This window comes from Pezoporus wallicus, unplaced genomic scaffold (genome assembly GCF_028554395.1).
Source record: "Pezoporus wallicus isolate ANWC-B61680 ecotype Strahan unplaced genomic scaffold, APGP_CSIRO_Pwel_v1 contig_5261, whole genome shotgun sequence".
NCBI classification, from domain to species: Eukaryota; Metazoa; Chordata; class Aves; order Psittaciformes; family Psittacidae; genus Pezoporus; species Pezoporus wallicus.
Window position 1 is genome coordinate 829,106 of NW_026642423.1, and position 24,224 is coordinate 853,329.

The 24,224-nt window shown below is 48.7% G+C and overlaps 1 protein-coding gene across 2 annotated transcripts; it reads left to right on the forward strand.

Moving 5' to 3' along the window:
• Positions 1-200: 200 nt before the first annotated feature.
• On the forward strand, positions 201-19,499 carry STK11IP (serine/threonine kinase 11 interacting protein). 2 transcript variants are annotated; one of them, XM_057430375.1, is made up of 24 exons: positions 201-436; positions 537-739; positions 2,495-2,569; positions 2,858-2,953; positions 3,888-3,995; positions 4,203-4,274; positions 5,243-5,372; positions 5,557-5,660; positions 6,281-6,370; positions 7,423-7,464; positions 7,919-8,086; positions 8,366-8,447; positions 8,552-8,914; positions 9,090-9,280; positions 10,169-10,279; positions 11,035-11,230; positions 12,776-13,270; positions 14,780-14,895; positions 15,087-15,184; positions 15,371-15,549; positions 15,805-15,889; positions 16,353-16,435; positions 17,971-18,197; positions 18,512-19,499. In XM_057430375.1, the coding sequence occupies exons 1-24, from the start codon at positions 382-384 to the stop codon at positions 18,650-18,652; spliced, it is 3,510 nt and encodes a 1,169-aa protein (XP_057286358.1). In that variant the 5' UTR covers positions 201-381; the 3' UTR covers positions 18,653-19,499. The 2 variants fall into 2 exon arrangements, with proteins under 2 accessions (XP_057286358.1, XP_057286359.1); XM_057430376.1 differs by lacking the exon at positions 4,203-4,274.
• Positions 19,500-24,224: the final 4,725 nt, after the last annotated feature.

A 24,224-nucleotide genomic window follows, 5' to 3' on the forward strand; every position in this document is an offset into this window, starting at 1 on the left:
TGGGCGCGGCGCGAGTCCGCGGCTCCGCTTCGTGCGGCCCGTCCCAGGCCGCCCCCGCTTACCGGAGCGGCGGCTGGGCGGCGGGGCGGGGCGCGGCGCTTCCCCGGCAGCGCGGAGCGGCTGCGGGGCGGGGGCCGAGGGGCGCGGGCCCCGCCGGGCGGGAGGGGGACGCTGGGGCGGGCTCCATGGCAACCGGATGTAAGTGGCGGCGCTCTAGCTGCGGAGGCCACCTCGCTAGTGCGGCGGAAGAGCGCGTCTCGGTGGTAACACGGAAGTGCGAGAGGCCGGTGGCGGTGCGGGTCGGGCTGGTCCGGTCCGGTCCGGGTTGTGCCGGTCCGAGCTCACCTCGGCTCCGCCGCCTCGGCCTCTCCCCCGCTGCAGATGGCGGAGACGGAGACGCTGGTGTGCGGCCTGGCGCGACTGCTGCAGGAAGCGGGTGAGTGGTGGCAGCCGCGGGTCGGGCCGGGCCGGTGTGAAGGCCCCGATGCCGGGGCAGCAGCACTCACGGCCCATGCCGTCCTTCCCTTTCCCTGCAGGGGACCTCGTCCTGGATGGGTCCAGCACGCTGACGCTCCTCACCCCCACTCTGCAGCACCTCACACAGGTCTTCGAGCAGCACCTGGGCTCCCGCAACCAGAACCGGGGCTTCGTGGCCCTGCCCTCGCACCCGGCCGAGACCACCGCCATTCTCCAGGCCCAGTTCCTCTTTGACGTCCTGCAGAAGACTCACTCCCTGAAGGTCTGTACCTGTCGTTGCCGCGGACGTGAGGGGCTGGGGCATTGCAGGGCCTAGCAGCAGAGGTGGCAGACACAACTTGTCTGCTTCAGAGTGGCCTCCTTTGGTTCCCATTGATCTCACCTTCCGTGGGTCGGGTAGCTCTTGCAGGGCTATTGCATGGAATTGTAGTTCAATGTGTACCTGCTTCACCTAGGATCAGCCATGCAACTCAACTGATAGCTTTTCAGAGTTGAAAACAGGGACAGCAGGAGTTAATTACCTTCTGACCTTGGTAATGTGTTGACATTGTTGGGAAAATAATTGTTTCCTGAAATGCTTGAGCAATTCAGGCAGTATCTGGCAGCTGAGCGCTCCCTGAGTGATGATTGATCTGTGCGAGGCAGCAGCGCCAGGTTATTCTAGCAGAGCAGCTGCGTGTTGTATACACCCATAACTTCTGCCGTTTATTTCTGAGTTTTACATGCTCCTGCCTGGGCAGTAGTTCTGGTTGATCTGTTTTGCAGCATGGGACATTGCTAGTAACATGTCCTTGTTAATTTTAAGAAGTCTGTAATAAAGATAAAGGTACAGTGCTAGGGATTCTTCAGAGGGCTTTTTGAAAGGTGGTGTGTGTTATGAGGCTGTACTTGGTGCTAGGAGGGTAGCAGAGGTGAAATGGGCCTAAAAAGGGAAGGGGAATTAGCAGCTGTTCTTAGGTTACACAGCAGTGCTCAGGAGATGTTGTGGCTCACTGCTACATCATGTGATGTCTTTAAAGGTGCTTTCCTTATGAGACAGATTGGAAAGATTACCTGAATGTTGCTGGGAACGTTTTGTAGCGGTGTGCTGGGGGTAAAGACTGGAGGGGGCCCCAGAGCCTGTGGAGAAACACAGGTCTCTTGGCAGGAGAGCTTCCCCTACAAATGGTCCTCTTCAACATGTTGCATTAGGGCTGTCAGGCAGTGGGCAGTGATTCATCCCCACCAGAGCTGTAACTGTGGAAGTGGCTGCAGTGATGAGGCCTTGGGATGTCTGTTCTGCATCTGATGAGTCACTTCTGTGTGAATGTGGATGTAGCTGGCAGAGATGGTCTCTCCATTTGTGCTCTGCTGTCTGCAGTGGAAGTGTTAACTACTACGTTACTTGCTTTGTCTTAAATACTGTTTATGCACTCTCTATAGAAAGCATAAGAAGCTGAATTTAATAAGCTGCTTTGAACATAAACACAGCCTAGCTACCCTGTGGTGCAATTCTCCACTACATTATGCAAAGAGGAGGTTTGCAGGTACTTCAGTCTAATGCTAACAATGTCTTGCAGACCAGCTCTGTTTTCCATTGTATCTGCTTGTGATTTGCCTTATTTGGCCTGTTCTAGTGAAATGCATATGCACACCTCCCACCAGTGTTCTAGTTTAGCTCAATTGCTCGATGAACATAGCTCAGGCAGTTAAGAGTTGTCTTTACTTATTAGATTTATTAGCAGGGGCTGGTGAGGAATCCCTTTGGTTCTGAAAGTGGTGAAGCCTAATGGGTAGGGGAGAAGAAAAGGAGTTCTATGGTGGTCTTGTGCTACCTAACATGCTTTTCTCATTGAGCCCTTTTGCACTATGGGGCCGCGAGACAGTCCTGATACCAGCACCAGGAGCGAGCTTGTTAGTGAACACCTGAGCTGGAGGGGGGGTGCATCTGTTTAAGGTGCTGCAGTCAGTGCATCAGGAGGGGAGTATTGCAGCACAAATTGAGCTTGAGGTGAGACTTATTTTCTGATTTCTCTAGCTTGTTCATGTTCCGAACTGTATTTTGCAATCGGCTGTGAAGATCTTCCCTTTTAAGTCCCTCCGGCATCTGGAAGTAAGTACTGGAGGTAGAACTGGCTTTGAGTCTTACCGACTTAGTTTTGTTGTTGCAGAATGTCTCTACTCCTATAAGATGGGTTGGCTTTTCTGGCCTCCCTAGAAGGCTAAGTCTAAACTCTGGCAACACTTGCTCAGGGTGAAGCTTGAGTATGAGCAAAAGCTGGAGTGCTAGGGAGGGAGGGCTCCAGCAGGGAAATGGGAGATCCCTTGCAGAGGTGGACTGCTGCTCTTACACTGTAATATTTTGATGTACGTTGTCCTTACTTTCTCATGACTGTTGCAGTTGAGATCTGTCCCTCCGCACTGTCTCCGAGGACTGCGATTTGTCTATTCTCAGCTGGAATCTCTAACCTGTTGCAAATGTATCAGTACACTGGAGGTGAGTGTAGCTACACAAATTGTGAGGAAAATTGCAGCAGAAAGGCTGTCTTGATCCTACAGCCCTTCTCACAGGGGAGATGTAAGAGGCAGTGTTAACCATCTTATCAATCCATGTTGTACATGGCTTTTTCTCTTTTTTCTTCTCAGGGGTTCTACTCCTGACTCAAACAATGTTGAAATATTTCCTGACTGGATACATGTATGCACTGTAGTCTCCTTTTTATGTGCTTAAGGATTCCTAGCTCTGACCAATTTTTTTATCAGCTAGGCCTGACCATTCTTTATGTCTGGCTGTTTCTACATTCAGAGGCCAGCAGCTGATCAAGGCTTGTTTCATTGTACCAAAGCAGCATAAAATTAGAGCTGATTGTCAGAGAGAATGCTGTGCCCCAGTGTCTTGTACGCGCTGGTGCCCAGCAGGTTTCTGAGACATGGAGGCAAGCTCCAGGCGTGGAGAACTGAGTAGTGTGGGCTGTGCTAGCTGTGAAACTTGGGCTTCTGTCTGTGGCACAGAAGCAGCTGCCTGCTGGGAAACAGGAGCTGCTGGTAGGGAGTGCTTTGAGAGCTTTTGTCTGCCAGAGCACAAATTATTTGGTCAGGGTTTGTGTATCTTCTGCTTTTATGCAAGTCTGGAAAAGGTTTTGCTGGCATGAATTTTTGTGTGTAAGTGTTCAGAGCCTATGAATTGTAATGTGTTAACTGTTGCCACTTGAATGTAGGAAGCAAAAGCATCTCCCCTTCTTTCTAAGTATCTAGCAGTGGAATTCCCACCACCTCCAAATACTTGAACTAGTGACATTAAAGTAATTGACACTCTAGGCAAGGCAGGGTCTGTAAAGCACAATATGTCAGCTGTGTTCCAGACTAGCTGTTCCTGTGTTCATCTGCTGTTACTGTAACTCATCAAGGAATGGCTCTTCCTTTCTTCCTAGGAAATCATTTCAGCATGTGGTGGTGATCTGAGCTGTGCTCTCCCATGGTTGGAATTGCAGACTGTGAACTTCAGCTATAACTCTATCACTGCCTTGGATGACTCACTGGTGAGTGGGGCATCCTTCCTGTGTGACTGAGGGGAAGAGAGGAGATAATCACAGCCAAGAACTGGGCACTCCTTTACTGATACTGCTAGGTCTGGGTGGGAGGGAGTGGGAAGTGTTAATTTTGCTGGCCACTCCCATCAGGACAAGGTTTCCATGCTTCAGTGGAGACATCTGTAGGATCTGATCTAGTATCTTTTCATCCTCCAGCAATTGCTGAATGCTCTGAGAGTTTTGGATTTGAGTCACAACAAGGTCCAGGATTGTGAGCACTATTTAATGGTGAGTATCTTGGGCTGAGCAGCAGAGTTTCCTTGAATGGAGAGGACACTGCTAAAGTGCTGTACTCATTGACCATGTTTCTGCTAGGTGAAGTATAACAAAAGAAATTAAAGATGTGGACCAGCAGGCATGTGATTTAGAGCTAGTACTTGCAGCCTTAAAACTATGGCCCTGTGTGTTCAGCGTCTGTGCTATTGAGGCAGAGAAGGCAGTGTTCCTCACCTGTTGTAAGACAGAAGACTTAGTTGTATATATCACTTGGCACTCCAGCATGCCTGAGTGATAAATACAATACATACAGCATACACTGTACATACAGTCACCCATGCAGTGTGCACTCCACTGTGGCCAAGACTTCACTGTAATCTGTACAGCAGGTGGGAATCATGCAGCTGGCATGGGGCTGTAGAAACTGCTGTTTGGTTTGTTCAGACTGCCTGTAGCATTTCCTTCTCGCTCTCAGAAATCTCCTGTCAGTTATTTTAGAAAGGTGGTAGCCCATCATGGTAGCATCTGTGTCTCTGGGGAATGGCAGTGAAATCCCTGCTCTTCTGGGCTAGATCTGCTTCTTTTAAGAGAAGCTCTGAAACAGCTTTTCATGGAGTTGGAGGGGCTCACAATGTATCATTCAGCAGCATCCTTGCACAGGTAAGAAAGGGCTTCTTTTGGTAATTTAGTCCTTTTGGTGAGGCGCAGGGGGTTCAGTCTCTTCCTGTACTCCATTGAAGTTGATGAGGAGGGAGAAAGCTGCTCCTAGCAAATTTTGTAAAGCAGCTGGAACCTGATGAGCACACCTAGACAAACCATTCCAAATGTGAACATCAGAATCTTGCTGCAGAAATAGTCACTTGTTGGGTGACTTTGGTGGGATGGAAGAAATGGTAGGGGTTAGTGCCCTGTCTTGAGTTCAGTGTCAAGCTTTGAACCAAGGTCCCAATTGATCCAGTGCTGCTCTTCTCTCTGAACAGACCCTTACAGAACTAGAGTACCTCAATCTGGCTTATAACTTCCTGTCCAAGGTGCCAAACCTTGGCATCTTCAGCAGATCCAAGCTGGTGACTCTGATCCTGCGCAACAATGAGCTTGACAGCATTAATGGTGAGCCCACAAAGGAGGAGCATTTCTGAATTTGAGACCTTTCTCTCTTCCTTCAGGAGGAACCAAACTTGAGAACTTGGGCACAGCTATTTTTACTAGAGTTCAATTCTGGGGAAAAGGGGTAGGTGGGAGGTTCTTAAGTTATATCTTCTAGCATGCTGATGGCTTCCTGTTTTGTTTGCAGGGGTTGAACAGCTGGTGAATCTGCAGCACCTGGATGTGGCCTATAACCTGCTGCTGGAACATGCCCAGCTGGCACCATTGTCCACCCTGCACTATGTAAAAAAAGTAAGCACAAAGCCTGATAGGTTGGTAGGTTATGGTCAGGGGGTGCAAGGTGGAAATTGTGTGGTAAGAAGAGAGTTTTGAAAGATCAGTTCAACTCTTGAGCATTTAATTTAATGTGGGAAGCTTATGGGGGAGCCTTGAGAGACCCACTTCAGTCTTCATTTTGGGTGACCCCTGCTCAAGCTAAACTTTTTCCGTATATTGATCCCTACCTTCTTGCTCCCCCTTTACAGTTTTACACTGTCAAGTTCAGTAAAGATCCTCCCCTAATCCTCTGTGGATTTTTTGTGTTAGGAGAAGTCTGAAGGAGGGTAACTGCTGTCAGTATAGTGCTTGTGAGGGAAGACAGCCTGCAGAGGACTGTTCTCTCAACACTTCTCAGTCAGTACTGAAAAAGCTAATGATTCAGGGGCATGAGTAGGAAGTACTTTAATTTCCATCTGTGTTTGTTAAACAAATTTCAGGAAGCATTGTAAAAGCTTAGTCCTCCCCGGCTTGATCACTGTTCCGCTGCAAGAATATTTCCTGAGGCAAAGAGAAAGCCTGGAGCCTGCAGGCAGATTAGGTCGGGGTATAGAATATTGCTTCTCATGACAATTTCTCTTTTTCCCTCTATCTAGCTACATTTAGAAGGAAACCCATTATGGTTCCATCAGAACCACCGATCTGCAACCCTTGTACATCTGTCCCCCCGGGCAGCCTCCTCCAATGTGAGTATTAGCCACGTGCCTTCTGTCCCTGCTGTTGAACGTGTAGGGTGTTCTGACACTTGAGGGAAAATGAAGGGAAAGAATTTCATAAACATGAAAATTTATTCCAGTGGTGTAACAGTAGTGGTTGTTCTGTTTTGTTTTTTTTTTGTTTGGAATGGGATTATTTGGTGTTTTTTATGTGGTATGCTGGCCAGGGCAGACAAAGTTGAACGCTGATCTCAGGTTTGCAAGACCTCAGATCTTTATACATCTTTTTACTTCATCAGTTTTGCTTGCTGATGGTCCCAGAACTGTACTCTGTTCCTGTCAGATAGTGACTATATAGCTGGACTTTGCAAAGAAGGGCACTCACTATCCTGGCCCACTTTACCTAATTACATACTCCTTTGGCAGCTGTGGCCATCTTTTTCTTTCTCCCCATCACTCTGCTTTCAGCTAGCTGTCATCACTGTTTACCTTGCACTCTGGTGCTTAGGTCAGTTCTTGGTAATCTTATTTTAAGTAAAGAAGCCACCAAAGACAGTGTTCTGGCAGTTTAACAAAGTAAACTTGCTTGCTAAAGGTCAGAAGTGTTCCAGAGCTGATCTCCCTTCGTATTAATGTCAAATGGCTGGACTCGTTGTCTTCAGTCTGCATCTTGGAACAAGATTTCACAAGCCTTTAAGTTACTTGGAAGCTAGGTAGACTCAGGCTAGAAGTAGGGAAAAAGCTTTGAGATGGAAGTGAGTACCACTCAAAACAATTTGTAAGTTGTTGTACAAAAATATATTTTATTGCTTCTGCAAACTTGGATATGTTTCTGTGAGTCGTAAAGTCTGTAAACATGAAACACAGTGGTCCCTTCTGACCTCATATGCTATTAGATCAAGTAGCTACAACTAAAAAAGTGATTGATAGGAGGGAACAGGATTGTTTCTGGTAGTCTTTGCAGTTTTGTGCCAGGGACCTCAATCTTAGGGTGTCCTGAAGGGGAATATGAGTCAGCAGATGTTGTCCTGAGTATGTGCCAGCCAAAAGGAATCTGACTGCAAGTGCATCTCTAATTACAGTTCCTCTTGGATGGGGAGCCACTCTCTTCCTCGGACCTAATGGTAAGTATAATTGCTGTAAACTGATCTTACTGTCTTTGGGAGTGGGAACTCTGACAGGTTTTTGCACTGTCACGTGTCCCATTAAATCTGTATGGGCTGCCTTGACTCTTTGATGTAGTCCATTTTGGCTCAGTCCATGCTGATTGCTTGTAATTGTTGGGACTGGCCATGGTAACTGATTTTTCATATGTAGCCTTGCAGAACTTGGAGCCTTGCCTGTTTCCTCTTTAGGTACTATCTGGTACTTGACACTTGAATTACCTGTCAGCAAAACAAACAGTTATTAGTTTTCCATCTGCTGTTTTTAAGAAATGCTGAGATTGAGTTAAATTAGAATCCAGTCAATGGGGAAAGTTTGGGGTGAGGGGCAGGAATGCTGTCGCCTGAGTTGTGGCTTGGTTATTGTGTCTTCCCTTTGCACTCAGCAGGAAGCATTCTCTTCTTTTGGCTTTAGCACCTTCCAAGACTTGTGCTAAGTGTGTCACAGTCCATCCACACTTCTACCTCAGAGAAGACCACGCTGGACCGCAGTGCTCTGGACAGTTCCTGTGCTGCAGACTTCAGTGACAGTCAGTCCCCAGCAGAGAATGTGGCAGTGAGGCTCCCTCGGAAGAAAAGCAAGGTCTGGGAGTGAGACAGTTTCTTAACCATGCAGTTGGCATGTTCGGTGAAGGGGCTGCCTTGATGTGGAAGCCCAGTGCAGTGAGCTGCTGTCTTGTTCTGACAGTAGTGCTGTGTGTTAGGAAGGGGCTGGGCTTAATGTCAATCTTGTTATACTGTGATAAATGTTTCATGGTGTACTTCTGCACTGTAACAGCTATGAACCCTTGGCAGAGCCCTTCATCAGATGACATTTTGGTTGTTCTGGAGCCTCCAACTATTCTTATCCCATTTGTTTCAGGGAAAAGTCAAAGTGCGCAGAGCAAGCATTTCAGAGCCCAGTGACACAGAACATGAGCCCCAGGCTTTATCTCTCTCTGCTGGTGAGGCTTGGCTTCTTCCTCAGTAACACAGCAATTGAGCTGCCCATAAAGGAGTGCTCTGGCATGGTGGCTGTTTTCATACTTCACAAATTTTTTCTCTGAAGGCCTGGTTCTACAGCATCAGAAGGAGATGAAGCGTTTGGACAGCTTCAGAGCTCGCTTTGGTGTTGACTGGCTGCAATACAAGAGACACCTGGAGGAGCATGACCAAGTACCTGTCATCTGCCGTAGTCACTCTGCAGATGAGATCACAGGCAGACCTCCTGCAATGGACTTGCAGAATGAGAGCTCTGACCCAGAGCAAGGAAAATCCCAAGTATCCCAGAAAGAATCTTCTCCCCCTTTGGGTGGCACTGAGAAGGAGGAAGAGCATAAGGAACAGCTAGATGAGCCTGTGGAAGGAGAACAGAGAGAAGAGGAGGCAGATGAGCTAATGCTTGGGGATGAAGAAGAGGATAAACCAGAAGGTAAACTGGTTCTTTCACTGCTATGTTTGAGGGCTTGGGTGATGACAGAATAGATGGATCAAATGTGACATCCCTGAAGCTTTATCATGAGGTACAGTGGGAACTCTAAGGACTTAGGCCAAGCAGTCCTGAAGCCTGCTGTGTGTGCTAACCTGTACTGTGTCTTGTTTGACAGTGGACCTTTGCCAGCCAGTGTTGGTGAGCCAAATAGAAGGTGAAGGGGACCCAGAGCCAGAGTGGATCTTCCTGCGAGTCACAGCTAAGCATGTGATTGAGGTGGAACTGAAGGCTGCCAGAGTCCTCCACAAGCTGGAGCTGAAATGCCTGCAGAAGGTGGAGACCTCAGAGATAAGCTGGAAGAGGATGGTGAGTTCTGTCTGTGTGAGCCTTTGGCATTTTACTCCCTGTGTGAGCCAGCATTATGGATTTGGGCTTCTGTCAAAGTACCCTGCAAGTCTTTTCCTGGCTTGTGCAAAGCCTGATTGATTGAGCTTCTCTTCTACCCAATGCATCTGTATTGCTTAAAGTACCTGTGATAATGCAGCATAGCCAGCATCAATTCTGTTCCAAAGGTGGATTAAAAAAGACAACCTCTGGACTTGTGCAGGATTGAGAGACTTATCAAGAGGAGTCTAAATGAAATGTAGACCTCTTTCCCATTTATTCGTCACTGGGATATAACCATAGTCTTGGAGGACTGTGGATTGCACTTTTTCTTAGACAGTACAGCACTAAGCCTAGTGTGATGTTTAGAAAGCTACTGGTAGCTCAGTTTTCCGTTTGCTCTAGGTGCATTCTTTAGCATCTATTTAGTTTTTGTGGTTCCGATGAAAGGAGAAATCTCTTCTTCCTTGTGGTAGGATTGTAACATTCAGTGTGCACATGGACATGTTCACATGCTGCCTCTTTTAATACTGTTTTCCTCAAAAGCTTCCAGTTCGTTTTTTTCTTCCTGCCTTTGTATGTCTTGAATGTTTGTGGCTTGATGATCTTCTGAAATACCTCTGTGAAAGGGGGCTTTGTTTGAAATGCTTTATTCTTAGCACTAGTAAACTTTATTACTTACTTATTTATTTATTTATTGGTTTGTTTATGCCCATTTTACTGAGCTCCCAAATGCTATAAGCTGTGGTGGGCTACTCAGGGCCTACTAAATTAAGGGCATGTATGGTTATGTTTCAGCCAGTTCAAACAGATGTCTGTATACTGGAACTACAACCTCTTTCTAGAGCTGGTGTTTGCTGTCTCCTGCAGGACCTGGAGCGAGTTTTCCCTATCCTCACATTGCATTTCAGCTACATTCGCAAGGACCGGCAGAAGCGCAAGTATGTGGTGCTTGAGGACTGCCCAGAGCAATGCCTGCAGGTAGGGAAGGTAGAGGGGGAAGCCTGGGGAGGGCAGCAGTGTTACTAGAGGACACACTGAATTCTTCCAGCCAGCACAGGGCCCCTGTTCTGAGAATATGTGTGCATCCACTGCCCTGTGGCAGCTCATGTCTGGCTTGTTAGCTCAGGTTTTCTTCTGCTGCATGTATGACCTGCAGAAGGCCCTGTGAGTATGGCCATTAGCTGTGGAGCTCCTGGAGCATAAATGATGCTCTCGGGGAGAAAAATTAGTAGTCAAGTTAGTGATCGTTGCTTGTTGTGCATGTGCATGTTTCCTGAGTGCTGAGTGATACACTAGCCTGTACTCAGCCCTCTGGACAGTGAGAGTTATGGCAGCTGTGGTCTGCACAGCAGCTTTAGGGACTCTCGTCTCAAACCCAACTATTTTTCTCAAGCTACTGTTGTTTAAGTACATTTAAACAAGTTGTTAAAAGGCACAAATAGATGGGACCTTTGAGACCAGAGTTCCAGGGAGAGCCCATCACTATGTAGCTACAAGGCACAGACCTGCAAAAACAGTTTATCTGGTCTTCTGCAGTGAAGCTCTGTACCCTTGGCAAGTCTTGCACAGACTGGCCGTTGTACTCGGTTAGCTGGGAAATTGCCTTGTGCCCTTTGCACTCTAAAATGCTGTAATGAGGCATGTGAGGAGACTTACTGATGTCAAAGGCTTGCTTTCATTAGGATGGTTATAGCTGCCTGCTAGCACTCTTTTCTCTGTGCATTTACTTTTAGTGTGTCCTTGAAGTGTTGTCCCCAGCTGTTGAGGAGAACCAGCGAAATCAGGACCAGGAGAAGGGCTCCACAAAGCTCCAGTGCCTAAAATGCAAGCAGGAGTTTTTGCAGTCCCTGGTTTCCTGGCATCAAGGTTCCTGTCCTTCAGATGTTGAAGATGCTAAAATCCTGGAGACCCTGCTTGCCTCACATCAAGGTAGGATGTAGTGCCCAGAAAAAGAATGCTTGCTGATGTCCAGGCAGACTGCGAGGATGGCAGCTGTGGTGTAGAGCACAAAATGTATAGGACAGGGTGATAACTTGGCTGTACTGGAATTAAAACCTATTATACTCTCACTTGGCCCACTTGAACAGGGAAGAGCCTCCCTTGTTCACTTGCAGGAATAAGCCACTGTTTTAAGGTTAAGCAAACAGCACATCTGTTGTGCATGTCCTGCAGTCTGGGAGAATATAGGGGTACTGGAAAGTGCAAGGAGGTCCACAGAAACCCGAAGTCTGGGAGAAGCTTTAAACATTGTTGTCTCTTGTCCTGTTGAAACTGTGGCCAGTTCTGCCAAAGAGACTAACTTGTTCTAAAGGGCTTTTGCTAACAGAGCCTTCTAGGGAAATCAGTTCCAGTATTTCAAGTAAAACTTTAGCTGTTGGACATCAGAAAACCAACTGGAACCCTAACCTAAATCTCCCTGGCTGTAATCTTAAGCCCACTCTTGCTTTCTTTATAGGGAATGATTCACTCCTCTTTTTTCTTTTTTCTTTTTTTTTGGTGGTGGGTTTTGTTTGTTTTTTTCTGTACTTGGGGGCCATTATTCTTCCCCCATGACTAGTCCTGTCTTCTGTCCTCCAGACTAAATAAATTCAAATCCCTAGATTATGTGCTTGTCAGTCAATATCTCATACAATCCAGTTTTTATTGCTGGTCTCCTTTGTACTCTTTCCCATTTTTCTCTGGGTGTCTGAAACTAAATTTGGTTATTCTAGCTGAGATGTGGTTAGTGCTGACTGGACATCATCTGATTGCTGAATTTTTCAAAGTTCAGTTTATATTTGGAGTGGAGAGCGCCCAGTCTTAGGTCAGAAGATGCTGCTAGTTCGACTAAGTATCCTGGGATTAAAGGACTGCAGTTAGAGCAGAAGTGTCATCCTTGCTGCAGTATTTTCCTCCACCCTGGGACACTTTCTCCCCCTGCACCAGGGTAATGGGAGTCCCAAAATCCAGCTGGGAGTCTGCTGTGATGTAGTTAAAGGGAGCATCGGGAATTGGGGTCAGGAAAATGAAAACATCTAGAGAAGGGACATGACAAGCTTGTGGTTTGGTTGGCTGAAAGATAAACTAAGCTGGTGTAAGGTGGCTGAGAAAGGCTGGTCATGAACTTGGGCTTCAAGGAATATGTGAGCACTTGTGCACATGAAGTGGAGGAAAGTCATGAGCCAAAGCCCTGATGTAGTTTTGATTGCAAGTACAGCATGCACCGGTTACCCTAAAACTGACCAAAGCTGTTTCAGGTGAATATTGGTACTGAGCCAGAATCCCTCATTGGTTTGTGAGGGAATGTGTGTAGGATATGATTCTGAGCAGAGTTGCTCAACCAGCTGCTCAAGCTGGACTGTAACTATTGTTTGCTTTGAAAGGGATGGTTTCTGGTTGGCAGATTAAATATATATATATATATATATATATAAAAGTAAAATCTTGTTGGGAGAGTTGTTCTGGTTTTAGTTTGTCCCTGACAACCTCCTACAGATGCTGCAGCAGCTGGTGCATCCATAGTCTGTCCCAGTTGTTCCAGTGACCACGTGGTCATCCTGCCTTCAGAGGTATGCTCCAGCACACCTTTGCCACCTGGTCCCAATAGCATGAATGAGGACCTGTCAGACTCCATCCTGGAGGGAGGCAGCCAGCAGGACGGCCCAGAGGAAGCACCTGCCCTGGCCAGTGAGAGTGGGAAGTTCTACATCGGTGGGGAGGACAGCTTAGAGATTGACACCAACAACAGCACCAGGACCCCGGAGCTGAGCAGCGAGCACGACAGCACTGTCCATTCCAGCTCCCGCAGTTCAGATGGTGGCTGCGGGAAGAAGGAGCTGGGCATGAAGAGCCAGTACTTGTCCTTCAGCCACACAGACACCTATGGGGGCAGCTTGATGGGGAGCTACCATTACGGTGTTTCTCGTGGGCCTACTCCTTCCCAGCTCTCTTTGAACTCTGAATGTGAGGAAACATGGAATCTCAGTCCCTGTGAGTATGTAACTGTGCTGGGTTTAGGGGTGTGCACAGTTTGGTGTTGGGCTTTATCACTGGTGCTTGCAGGGTGCACTGCCTCCAGTTTAATGGGAAAGGGGGAAGGGGGGGAGGTGTCATCAAGCATGAGCAGCACTGACCATGGGTCTTGTGAGCAGAGTTTTTTATTCCCAATTCTGTTCTTTCTTCATGCCTGAAGGTAGGGAAAACTGAGTCAGCTCCACATCCCTAAGTATTGCTCAGACTCTGAGTAATAAGGTCTTGTTCCAGGAGCTGCACTGCTCACTTACAAATACACTGGCTTCCTGTGGCACCAGTGAGCTGCCAACTGGAGCATTACCTTTGGAGAATAATATGCAGAATTCCTCTGCATTTATTCTCCTGCCTAAGTACATTGTGAGGCTGGTGTTTTTATAGGAAGAGATGGTTAGTGGATCTATGGTTACTTGTGCTCTCCTCAGTGGTTTTTGTGAGCTTCAGATGGTAAAGCCTTTCCAAAGCAGAGATTGTGTGCTGGCTGTGTGAGGACTATTGCGCAAGACAGCAGTTAGTAGGAGGTTCGCAAATCCATTTTGGGAAGGACCTTGGATTTCTGATATATCAGACTGCCTTTGCTTGGGCATCAACTTCTGCTTTATAGAATAACTTAAATTGGAAAGGAGCTACGGAGGTTATCTGGTCCAGCTCACCAAGTGACTCTACTGCAACTGCAGTCTAATCCTGATTTGCAAAACCATCAGCTTCTTGATCTGTAGAGATCTCCCCCAGCCTTTCAAGACTGCCGTGCCTCTGAAGAGGAGTTAGTGTAGAATCAGTGTTTAGGTCTGCCAGGTTCAGTCTCATACACTTGAAGTGTGAGAAATAAAGCAATCTCTTGTTTCAGGACAAATTACAAGATTCCAATTAAAAACTGAGCCCATGTAAAGGTTCCTGCTGAGGAGAAGTTGATGAGTGTAGTTGGTGGGGAGCAGGCTCCGCTGGGAAGTACGTGCTCTCAGGCAGGACTGTGGCTATTGTATAAATTATTTGATCATACAATTGCATGACAAACCTAATTGTGTTCTTAATCAGTTTTATTGCTCTCTTCCTTAGTCCCCTTCATCTTTACCCCAGTCAAAGTCAGGGTTCAAAAAGCTGACCTGAGCTGACGCCAGCTGAACTTAGAAATGTCTTTTTGGCTTTGTGATTAAGAACTGTCTGCCTGCCAAATCTGACAGCAGAGCGATGTCCTCCTGCGACTGAACAGTTGAGCAAAGGTTGAACAGGGGTTATAACAAAGCTTTGTATATCTGTAAAAGCAGGTTTTGGAGTGATAGGGTCCCCTCATGTCCCCACATTTAGATCTGGTGCCTGGAAATCCCTGGATTTGGGCCTTTTTATAGAGGAGAGACTTAATGGAAATAGGCGTGCAGAGGGGGTGACACTGCTACCCTGGTGCCAGGCTGCGTGCCGGGGCAGCACCTGGTCCGTGGGTGGAGTGTCAGTCCTTCCCTTTGCCCTCCTCAGCTGTAAATGGCATCCTGAACATGAGGGACTTCCGTTCAGTGGATCATCGCCTGAAGCTGTACTTGGATATGGAAGTTTTTGAGGAGAACTCCGAGGAGTTCCAGTGCTTCCTTAAGGTGAGCTCCTGGAGCACCACTCTTACAGCTCCTTGGCTGTCCTTTGTGCCACCCTGCAAGTTCTGCATTGGGGTGGCATCGCAGAGACTGTGGGGTGTGAAGAGAGATGAAGTGTGTTTGAGTCAGTCCTTTCCAAGGGTGGGCTGGCAAGGGGCAGGCCAGTGCTGTGACTCACCCTCTCTGTACTCTAGGTGGTCATGGTGAAGTTTGGCCGACAAGAAGAGTTCCTCTCAATCCTGGTTGCCTCTGATATCAAGATTTATGTGCTGGAAGTCACTGGGGCTATCAGGTGAGGCAAATGGTGGCAAGTGAACCCTGCAGCAAGGCTGTGAGTGTTGGGTAGTGCCAGCCTGTGCTAGCCTTACCCTAGAGGTGTGGGGACATGCAAAGGTTATTCTGGCAAACCTGCTGCAATATGATGTGGGAGAGGAGATAGGATAGCCTGCTGCAGCTGAGGACTGTGCTCTGTGATTAGGGGACAACCTGCAGACTGGCTGAAGAAGAATGATTCTCACTACCTGTCTGATATTTCCCATCTGGAAGTGGGACTCTGCCACCAGAGCTTGCGAATGGAGTTTGAGAACCCCAAAGCCTCCTACAATCTGCTGATACGGAGCCAGAGCTGCTGTGACCAGTTCCTGCAGACCCTAACATGTAAGAGCAAAGCTATAGCGGGGGCACAGAGTGGGAAGAGGATTTGGAAGATTGGCTCATGGGAGAGCTGCCAGGAGAGCTGTAGTTTGTTTGTGTTGGAAATTTACTTCTTGCCAGCTCAGAAAAATGTTTGGGGAGAACCCCACTGGCATCATAACTTCCAGTGCCTCTCTGTAAACTAGAGAACCATCCTGAGCTATTATGTACTGCCCTTGGGCTTGCAATAAAAGATATCTACCTTCTCCCCCTCTTTAGATCTCCTGCAAGAGATGCCTGCTAAACGCAGGAGTAAGGTGAAGGAAATCACCACTGTGGAAATGAATCCACATCATTGGCTATGGTAAGAACAGCCTTTGAGAGGTTGTGGTTTTGGACACAAGAGAACGTCTGCTTGTCCAGCAGTGCCTGGGTAGCATAGTACTCTAAACAGGGCAGCACAGGAGGAGGCACCAAGCCTACAGCACAGTTTTAAGGCAGCTGGCTCAGGTGCCTGCTGCTCAGGGGGTGAGCAAGCAGGGTGTCATGGACTGAGCCAAGCAGGGCAACTTCAGCTCTCCTGGAGGAGCCTGAGCATAATATAATGGAGGGAGGGAAAGGGGGAAGCTTTTCTTTCTTGCCTTGCAAGAAGCATTTGGTTCCTATCTGTCAAGGTGGTAGGAAGAATAGAAGAAAGGAGTTGTACAACATCTGGAAGAGACGGGTCCCTCTCTTCCCTAATGGGACAAGGAACAGTAGCTGGCTCACAGTAAGCCTAGACTGGAAACAGTGCTCCCTTGATTGGCCCACTGTTGTATTTCCTCCAGGCCTCTGCTGGACTCCAAGACCACAAATTCTGCAGCTGCAAATGACACTTGTTTCTTCTACCTACTGGCCTACCTGATACAAGGTACAGGAGATCTCAGTGTTCAGGTGTCCCCCACCTTGTGCTGTCTGCTTACATGCTTGCTTTTTTTACTGTACATTCTGTTGGAAAAGAGCTGGGACATTGGTCCAGCAGTGAGATGGGGCAGGGGCATGGGTGAAGGCTCTTTTTAGTGTTGTGATATGTTAGGATAGCAGCATGCTTCTTCCTGCATGTCTGTTGAGTCTCCCGGCCCTTTTCTGCATGGAAGTCCTGGCTCTAGGGAGCAGCTGGTCTTGCACACCAGGTTTGGTGACAACTCAGAACAGCTTCTAAGAAGCTCGAGATTATCTAAGGGCTGGATCGTTGCCCTCATCTGAGGGAAAGCTTGAAGAGTCATACACACAGCTGGCTTGTGTTGGGAGCTGAAAGGCTTCTCTGTTTGGAAAAACAGAAGCAGGTGTCCAGAACCCAAGGAAGTAGGACAGCAGCAGCCTGCTGGAGCCCATCAAGTTCTGTTCCAGGGCTTGCTGAGGACCAGATGTGTTAAACCTGGGATTTGAGTATTCAGTGAACAATTCCAGTGTCCTCTTAGCCTGGGAGACTGAAAAAAATCAACCTAGCTGTTAATCACATTCTGACCAGTTTGTTACCACTTTTGCACCCTTGTTTGCCATTGGCTATTGGGGAGGTACCAGAGAATGAGAACCAGAAGGAATCTGTGGGAAGTATGCTTATTTCTCTCCTGAAGCTGAACAAAGAGCCTTTGGAAGAGCTTAGTGTGTTTTTCTTCCTCTATAGTTTTCTTCTTTTTTTGAGTATGGTGCCCAAAACCGCATGCAGTTCCAGCTGATGCCTCATTGCCAAGTAGACAGAACTAGTTAAACATCCCATTTCTGATATTCCTACTAATTCCCCAGAGTGAGATGTGATGAGAAAAGCAACATGTTGCTATAGCGGGTTGTGATCCCCTGTGACCTCAGCCAGTTCTGCTAGTAGCTCCCTGTTTGTGTGCATCTGACTTATTCCCTAGTTCTAGTGCCTTCATTTGCATCCACTGAAATCAACTGGATGTTTATACTCCCGAAAAAACTGCATTGCTTCCTGTCATGACACATCTCAACTTCGTATTAAACTTTATGTGTGTGCTCTCTGTTCCAGCCATCACGTATCTGCAGCCAGACAAATTCAGGACAAAAAAAGGCAGCCTTTTAGCTGCCCAGAACTGCTGGCTTTTAAGGAGTAATAAAGTATCGTTTAAGAGGTCAAAAGACTCAAGTGTCTTTTCCTGCCTTACATGAGGACACAGGCTGGACAAGTCTTCCTGGGTGATGGTCTTTCACATACATGCTCCTGCAATGAGTTTGGATAAGCCCAAGCAGCTACTTGGATAAGCTGGTCAAAGCCAGCCGCATTTAGCTACCCTTCTCCCCCTCTTCAGTCAGGAAGCTGGATAAGGCTGTTCACCCAGTTACTGTTGCTGAAAAGGATTTCCCTAGGGGAGGATTGGAAAGCAAAGCTGGTTTTGTGGTGACTCAGGCTCTCAGCAAAGTATCTCCTATTCCCTTGTAACCTTTTAGGGGCATCTGCTTTCCCTGTGACTCTGCTGAGCACCCGAAGCATGCTGTTTCTGCTGGAGGAGAATCACCAGTGGCAGGTGCAGCCCTGCTTGGATGGAGACCACAGGGCAGAAACATCTCCTAGGAGCAACATTCAGTTGAAGGAGAAGCAGCCTATCAGCAGTATTAGCAATGTCATAACGTATCGTCTCTGTCCTTGTGACATCAAGCTGATGCTTTACGATGAGGTAACTGGGAGTGGATCATGGGGCACACAAGATGCTGGGGGCTGGATTGTGCTCCAGTCCTGTTCCTGCCAGAAGTAACTTGGGGCTGTTATCTTCCATCCTAACCTAGGGCCTTGCACCACAGAGGCAGGGGAGCACAGCGAACTCCTGTGTACAGAAGTCATGCAGGGACATTTCCATAGCTGGTGGCAGAGATGGAGAATGTCACTTTGGAAGGAGCTTGCAGCTGCACTGGGGAATAGCAGCTCAGGGCTGATGAGCGCCTTTCAGGCTAGGCCTTGCTCATTCTCCTCACTCTTTCTCATCTCTCCCAGGTTCTGAAGGTGGAGAGCACTTGGCACATCCGCACAGAGTGCCCTGAGCTGCTGGCAGACCTGGTGGAGTGGATCCGCAGGCCCTGGGAGGAGATGTTCTCGATTGAGCTACAGAAGGCTGTGTATGAGGGACTGGAGTGAGCTTGCTTGCTGTAGGCAGGCAAGACTTGGGAGTCCAGAGTGCTGCTGTGCTGGCAATGGTGCACAAGTATCTCCCATCTGACTTTGCTGTCCTGTGGCCTCTGCTTTCTACTTTACTTTTGCCCCTGGCCCTTTCTGGTGAGGAGAAGGGGAGCACATGATGGTCCAGACTGCACAGTCACTCACTCACACTGGGCTGGCCATGGAAGAAAGAGGTGCAGGGTGTTTCCTGTAACTGCGTAAGCTACACAGAGTTTTAACTTGGCAGTGTCTGCTAGTCTCCTTCAGGGTCATATGGTGTGTCACTGAAGGAAGAGGGGAGCAAGGCCAGAGCATGTTCAGTGGACATGCAGTGGTATTTGGCAAAGAGTAGGCCAGAGGCAGTTGGGGCCTGTGGCCTTTTTAGCAGGTTTATTTGCTGCCTTCCTAGCTGTCTTGGAACAGCTGCCATTATCTGCTGCTGTGTTTTTGTTTTTTTTTTTCCTCCTGCCCACCCTTACCCCCCTTGTCCACTGCTTCCCTAAAACTGCTGGCTTCAAACAGGATCCTTGATTGCACAAGGGCATGAGCCATGTTGTCCTAATAATCCCACAGAGAGTCCTTACCTGCCTGCCTGCCAGGGCACAGCTCCATCTGCTACTGTAGTTTTTCACTGTCACTGGGGAGGAGGGAGCTATGAGGCTGTTAGCACAAAAATGTGTTGCTCGTTGCTTAGGGGTCATGATCCTGGGTGGGCACTGGCAGGTAAAAGTGAGGCTTAGGCTTTTATGAGCAGTCCAAAAGCAGGAGTCTATTTTAACATGAGTTTTACTATTTTCTATCTTAATAAAAGCTTATATTTATTGAATTGTCACATTTTCTTTGTTTCATCCTCTTGCACTGCTGTAATGTCTTTGTAAGGTCTTGCTGCTTTGCAGCAGCCTCAAGGGTTCCCCAGCATCTTGCAGGGTTCCCTCCTGTTCCAGGTGAGTGCTGGTGGGCTGCTAGACTAATCTCTTCTACCTGCCTGGCTCCCAAACAAGCAGCAAACCAAGGCACAAAGCCCAAACAGAATTAGGCTGACAGCAGGTGCTGGTTGTGCTCTCCTGTGACAGCTGGCCTCAGGTAAGCATCTGGTGGGCTTCCAGCTGCAGCAAGTTGTTTGCTGGCCCTCAGAGGCATGCTTCTCACGGGAGCTGTTGTGGCTATGGAAGTGGGAGTACCTGCCCCATGGTTCTTCCCTGTACCAGGCTTTGACTTGTCTCAACCTCTCCTGCAGAGAGTTAAGTGCAGCTCAGAAAATGCTGCCTTGCCTGGGCTTGCTGTGCCACAGGCTCTTCTGCACCCTCCCCAGTGAGAAATACTGGAGATACTGTCTGGGGGGGTGGTTGATACAGTTGAAGCTGTCTGTGGGGATGAATGTGCATTAAGGTGCTGCCAGGTGGGATATGATACACCAAGCAGGGACCTTTTCTGGTGGCGACTTCTGTTGAGAATGTTCAATCCACAGTTTCAGGGCAAGTTTTCTGACCACTGAATTCTTAGTGACAAAACCTATTTTATGCTGAAGTGAACTTGATTTCTTTAAAGACTTATTCATCATCAGTGACCTCATGGCTGTTTTCTTTGAATTCTGCAGCTCTTTGCAACAGTCTCTACAATATCCAGACTTTCTACCTACCCAAAGCTGGTGTTTGTGGCTTCAGTTTCTGTCATCTAGAAAACAGCAGTGAGTGGTTCCCGCAGCATCCTGCTGCTCCAGTCTCTGCTGGACAGATGAGATAAAGTTTCCCTCCCTGCTCAAACCCAGCTATGCCATCCTCATAGCCTTAGACGAGTGAAAAGTTCAGTTTCCATAGTTTGCAATGGTCTGAAGTATACACTGTTGGATGCTTTCTTGGAATTGCTGTACTATTAGACTTTCTCCTGTCATTTCCAGAAGCAGTTGAGTTGCTGAAGGCCTGCACTGGCGGATATTTTTATCTAGCCTTCTATAGACTTGATTGACAAGAACTGTACTGTCTCGAGGCAGATGTCATAATGCATTCCACTTTCTCCCCTCTTCCTAAATGGGCATATGGCTGCTGCTCTCCATTCCTTTGGAGCGATCTCAGATCACAAGTGGGAGTGAGCTCAGTGGATGCACGGCCGGCACCTAGCATTTTGGCCAGGGAAAGGAGCTTGAGAGAGCTGAGCCTGTAAAGACCAGTAAGGTTTTTTGTCTTCATCTTGCCATTTAAGGAGCTTGTGTAAGTTCTGTCTTCAGCTGTAGCTGCATTTTTCACAAAGGCAAGAGTCAAAATTGGAGTTATTGGACCAGCTTGTTGATATCTCTTCTGAGAAAGCCCATCCCAGGACCCTACTTTTCCCATCTTAGCAGAGCTGCACTTTTGTTCTGCCACACCAGTGCCTGGTTGTGTGTTCAGGAGCCTAACAAAAGTGTGGACTGCCAGAACCAAAGCTTTAAGCTGTGTGCCTGTCCATAGCTCTTCACTGGTTTTACTGCAGAAGGGATTACTTATTTGCTTCTGCTCGTTGCCATGTCTCTGCAGGTCTGTGCTCTCAGCTCACTCTTGGTCCCGTTAACAGCTCCCTGCTTTTCTGCATTCCTCTAGCTACTTCCCTGACAAGAAAGCTCACACAGTGCTGCCACAACCCCTCTCCTGCCTTTTCATGAAACACTTGTTTGTTTTTCCTTAGGGTTTTTTTTCTGATTGTGACCAGTTTAACCCCTTTGTGGTTGCTCTGATCATGGACACTGCTGTGGGGCTTCTTGTAATAGATGACCTGTACCTGGCTTCATTGCATCAGCTGGGTGTGTTCAAGGGCTTCTCGAACAGACTCCAGGCAGCCCCAACCCATGGCTGCGCAAGAACAGGGGTTTGCAGAAAGCTGTGACATCTGTTGAACCGGCTGCAAATGTCTTTTGCTTGTCACAGTTTATATATGCAGTCCTCCAGCTATGCTCTTAAGACACTCTGGATTTTCTTCCTTCTCATTTTCTGGCTGCACTTGGCTCCAGAGCTTTACTGCTGTTTCAGAGCAAGGCTGGTCTGAATGTCAGAGTTTTGCTGCCTGCATCTGCCTGGAGCAGGCTCCTGTTGAAGTGTGCGTAGCTGGAGGGATGCCGAGGCCTGGGGTGATCACAGAGCTATGGAGACAGGCCACAGGCTTAAGCCCAGCCATGGAAGTTGCCACCACTTTTTGACAGGCACATTCTAGCCTTGCCTTACTTTGCTGTTGAACTCATCAACGAAAATGATGCCTCAGTCATGGGTCTGGCTTTTTCAGTGCTGCCTCCTCTCTTCCCCTGACCTCTAAAGCAGTACTGCCTTGAGCATACACAGCTTGTGGGTTAGCTGTCTGCCCCCTTGCGCTATATCTAACAAAGCCTTGTTTCTAATCAAACTGTGTGACTGGAGGGACTGGTCATTTACTGTAGCAGAATACCCCTGCTGGCCTCATCTCCAGGGGACTCGAGAAATAACAGCAAAGGGCACATGTTTCCTGCAGCTCATGGACCTGTCTGGCCAGCTTCCTCCCTCCTGCTGGTGCCAGTGCTCCTTATCCAGCTTACAGAGCAACGGCCCAGGGCCGTGCAAGCCCCGTCCCTGGGGGCTGCCCTCCAGTTTGGCTGGCAGGGACAGAACAGCCAGTGCAGACTGACTCAAGTGCCTCACTAGGTACTGGAGTGCTGGCAGGTCAGCACCCAGGCACTGGGAATTAGACCCACCTGCGCAGGAGGGTGCCAGGTACCCCTCATTGTGCTGCATAACCAGGCAAGGGGGAAGAGGGGAGTAGTGAAAGGGACTTTTTTGGAAGCCATCTCAGCCTGTGGTATAGGACATGGTCACTGCCCTTTGTGCTCCTAGCATGGATCATGTGTCTACCTGCTATTGAGAGGTTATTAAGCTAGTTATGGAGCTTTGTATCAGGACAAACAGTCCCTAATAGAGCTGTCTGCTCCCTGTCCCAGATGAGTTGTTCAATCTCGAACGACCATGTTTGCTGCTGAGAAAGTGTGCTGCCCACAGTGCTGCCCGCCTGTGGCCCTGCTTGGGGAGGGTGGAGATGGCTTTCTCGCCCCTTTTCCATGCCAACCCACAGCAAACATGCTTGGGGTGCCTGGCTCTGCCATCTGCCGCTGTCCCTGGAAACAGAGGTAGTCACAGCCAGGCCCAGCCCATCCTGCCCAATTGATCAGAGCAGGAACTGAGGCGGCTATCAACAGCCAGACTGGGTCCCGCGCCCTCCCTGTCTGTCTGGCAGCTGAGGCAGCATCCAGTGGTGGAGTCTCAAAAGGTGTCTCCATCGCAGCACTGTGGCTGAGCAATGAGGAAAGACTGTTTGCAGGGGCTCCTGCAATGTCAAGCCTGAGCTGTAGCACTTGCCCCAGAAGTGGATGTTCTCTTTATCCCTGCACTTACGCTCCCCCTCAGCCACTGTCTCCTTGTTTACTGGCTCCCCTCACTCTTGCCAGGCTGTGCAGCCACCCTGTCATTCTCCACACATTTGCTTCACTCTGGGCTTTGCCTCACAGACTTTATGGCTTGGGGCTGATCCCAGTTTTTGTGGTTGGTGATGATCCTGTTTTCTCTGCAACGCTGGTCTCTGAGCTGGACCCCACAAGGCTGCTGCTCCTGCACATTCTGCCTGCCAGGATGAGCCCACACTGTCAGTGACAGCCAATGTGGGAAGGGTTGAGGGTGGGCAACACCCTTCACCCACCGCCTTTCTTTCCTGGATGCTGTGGTTTTGCCCTCTGCCACAGGCTAGAAGATTAATGCCTGCAGGTGCTTGGGTGTTCCAAGCTCAAGATGAGGATAGAGCCTGGGAACATACAGGGCACCACTGCAGGGGAAATGGGAGGACTCTGACGTGAATGGCTGGATGCTGGCAAGGACAGTAATGCCTGTTGAAAGGGTGTCCAACACCAGTCTCTGGGACTGGCCTCCCCAGCCTCACTCTGCCCTGCAGCACAGGCATAAAACTGCTGTCGCTGCAGCAGTGGTACTTGGCCCCAGCCCAAGAAGCAGCTTTGTTCTGGGTGCAACGGCCTCAGTTTGCAGTGCCTCAGTGGGTCACACTCCACTGTTTAATGTGAGGACAGTGCTACAGGGGCTTGTTCTTCACATGCTGAGCACCAGAGTCAAAGCTTCATGTAGGTACCTAACCCCTAGCAAACTGCTCAGGCAGGCTGGAGGTAAGACCTGGGATTCCTTAAAAACTAATGGTGACTGTGGGGAAAGAAAACCCAAAGTTGCTTTAATGCCTGGCAAGACCAGGAGATTCAACACAGGCTGTGTGTGGCTTGCCGGCTCCAGCCCACCAGGACTTAGCCCTCGTGCTGGCAGCTCCCTGCTCTGCTCCCAGCTCTCCGTGCCACACTACAAGTGCCACCTGGCTGCAGCCCCAGGTTCCCTCCCTGGCCTTGAACACTTCACTGCATCCTTCCGAAAGCTTGAGTTTCTGTGCTCGGATTGCTGTCTCCCTGCATCCACCTCTGCCTGTTGCTCCTGGCCTGGGATGGAGACTGTGCTCAAGGGTGCACTGTGCCGTACTGTGTGCGAGTACCGAGCCTGTGCCCTAGCAG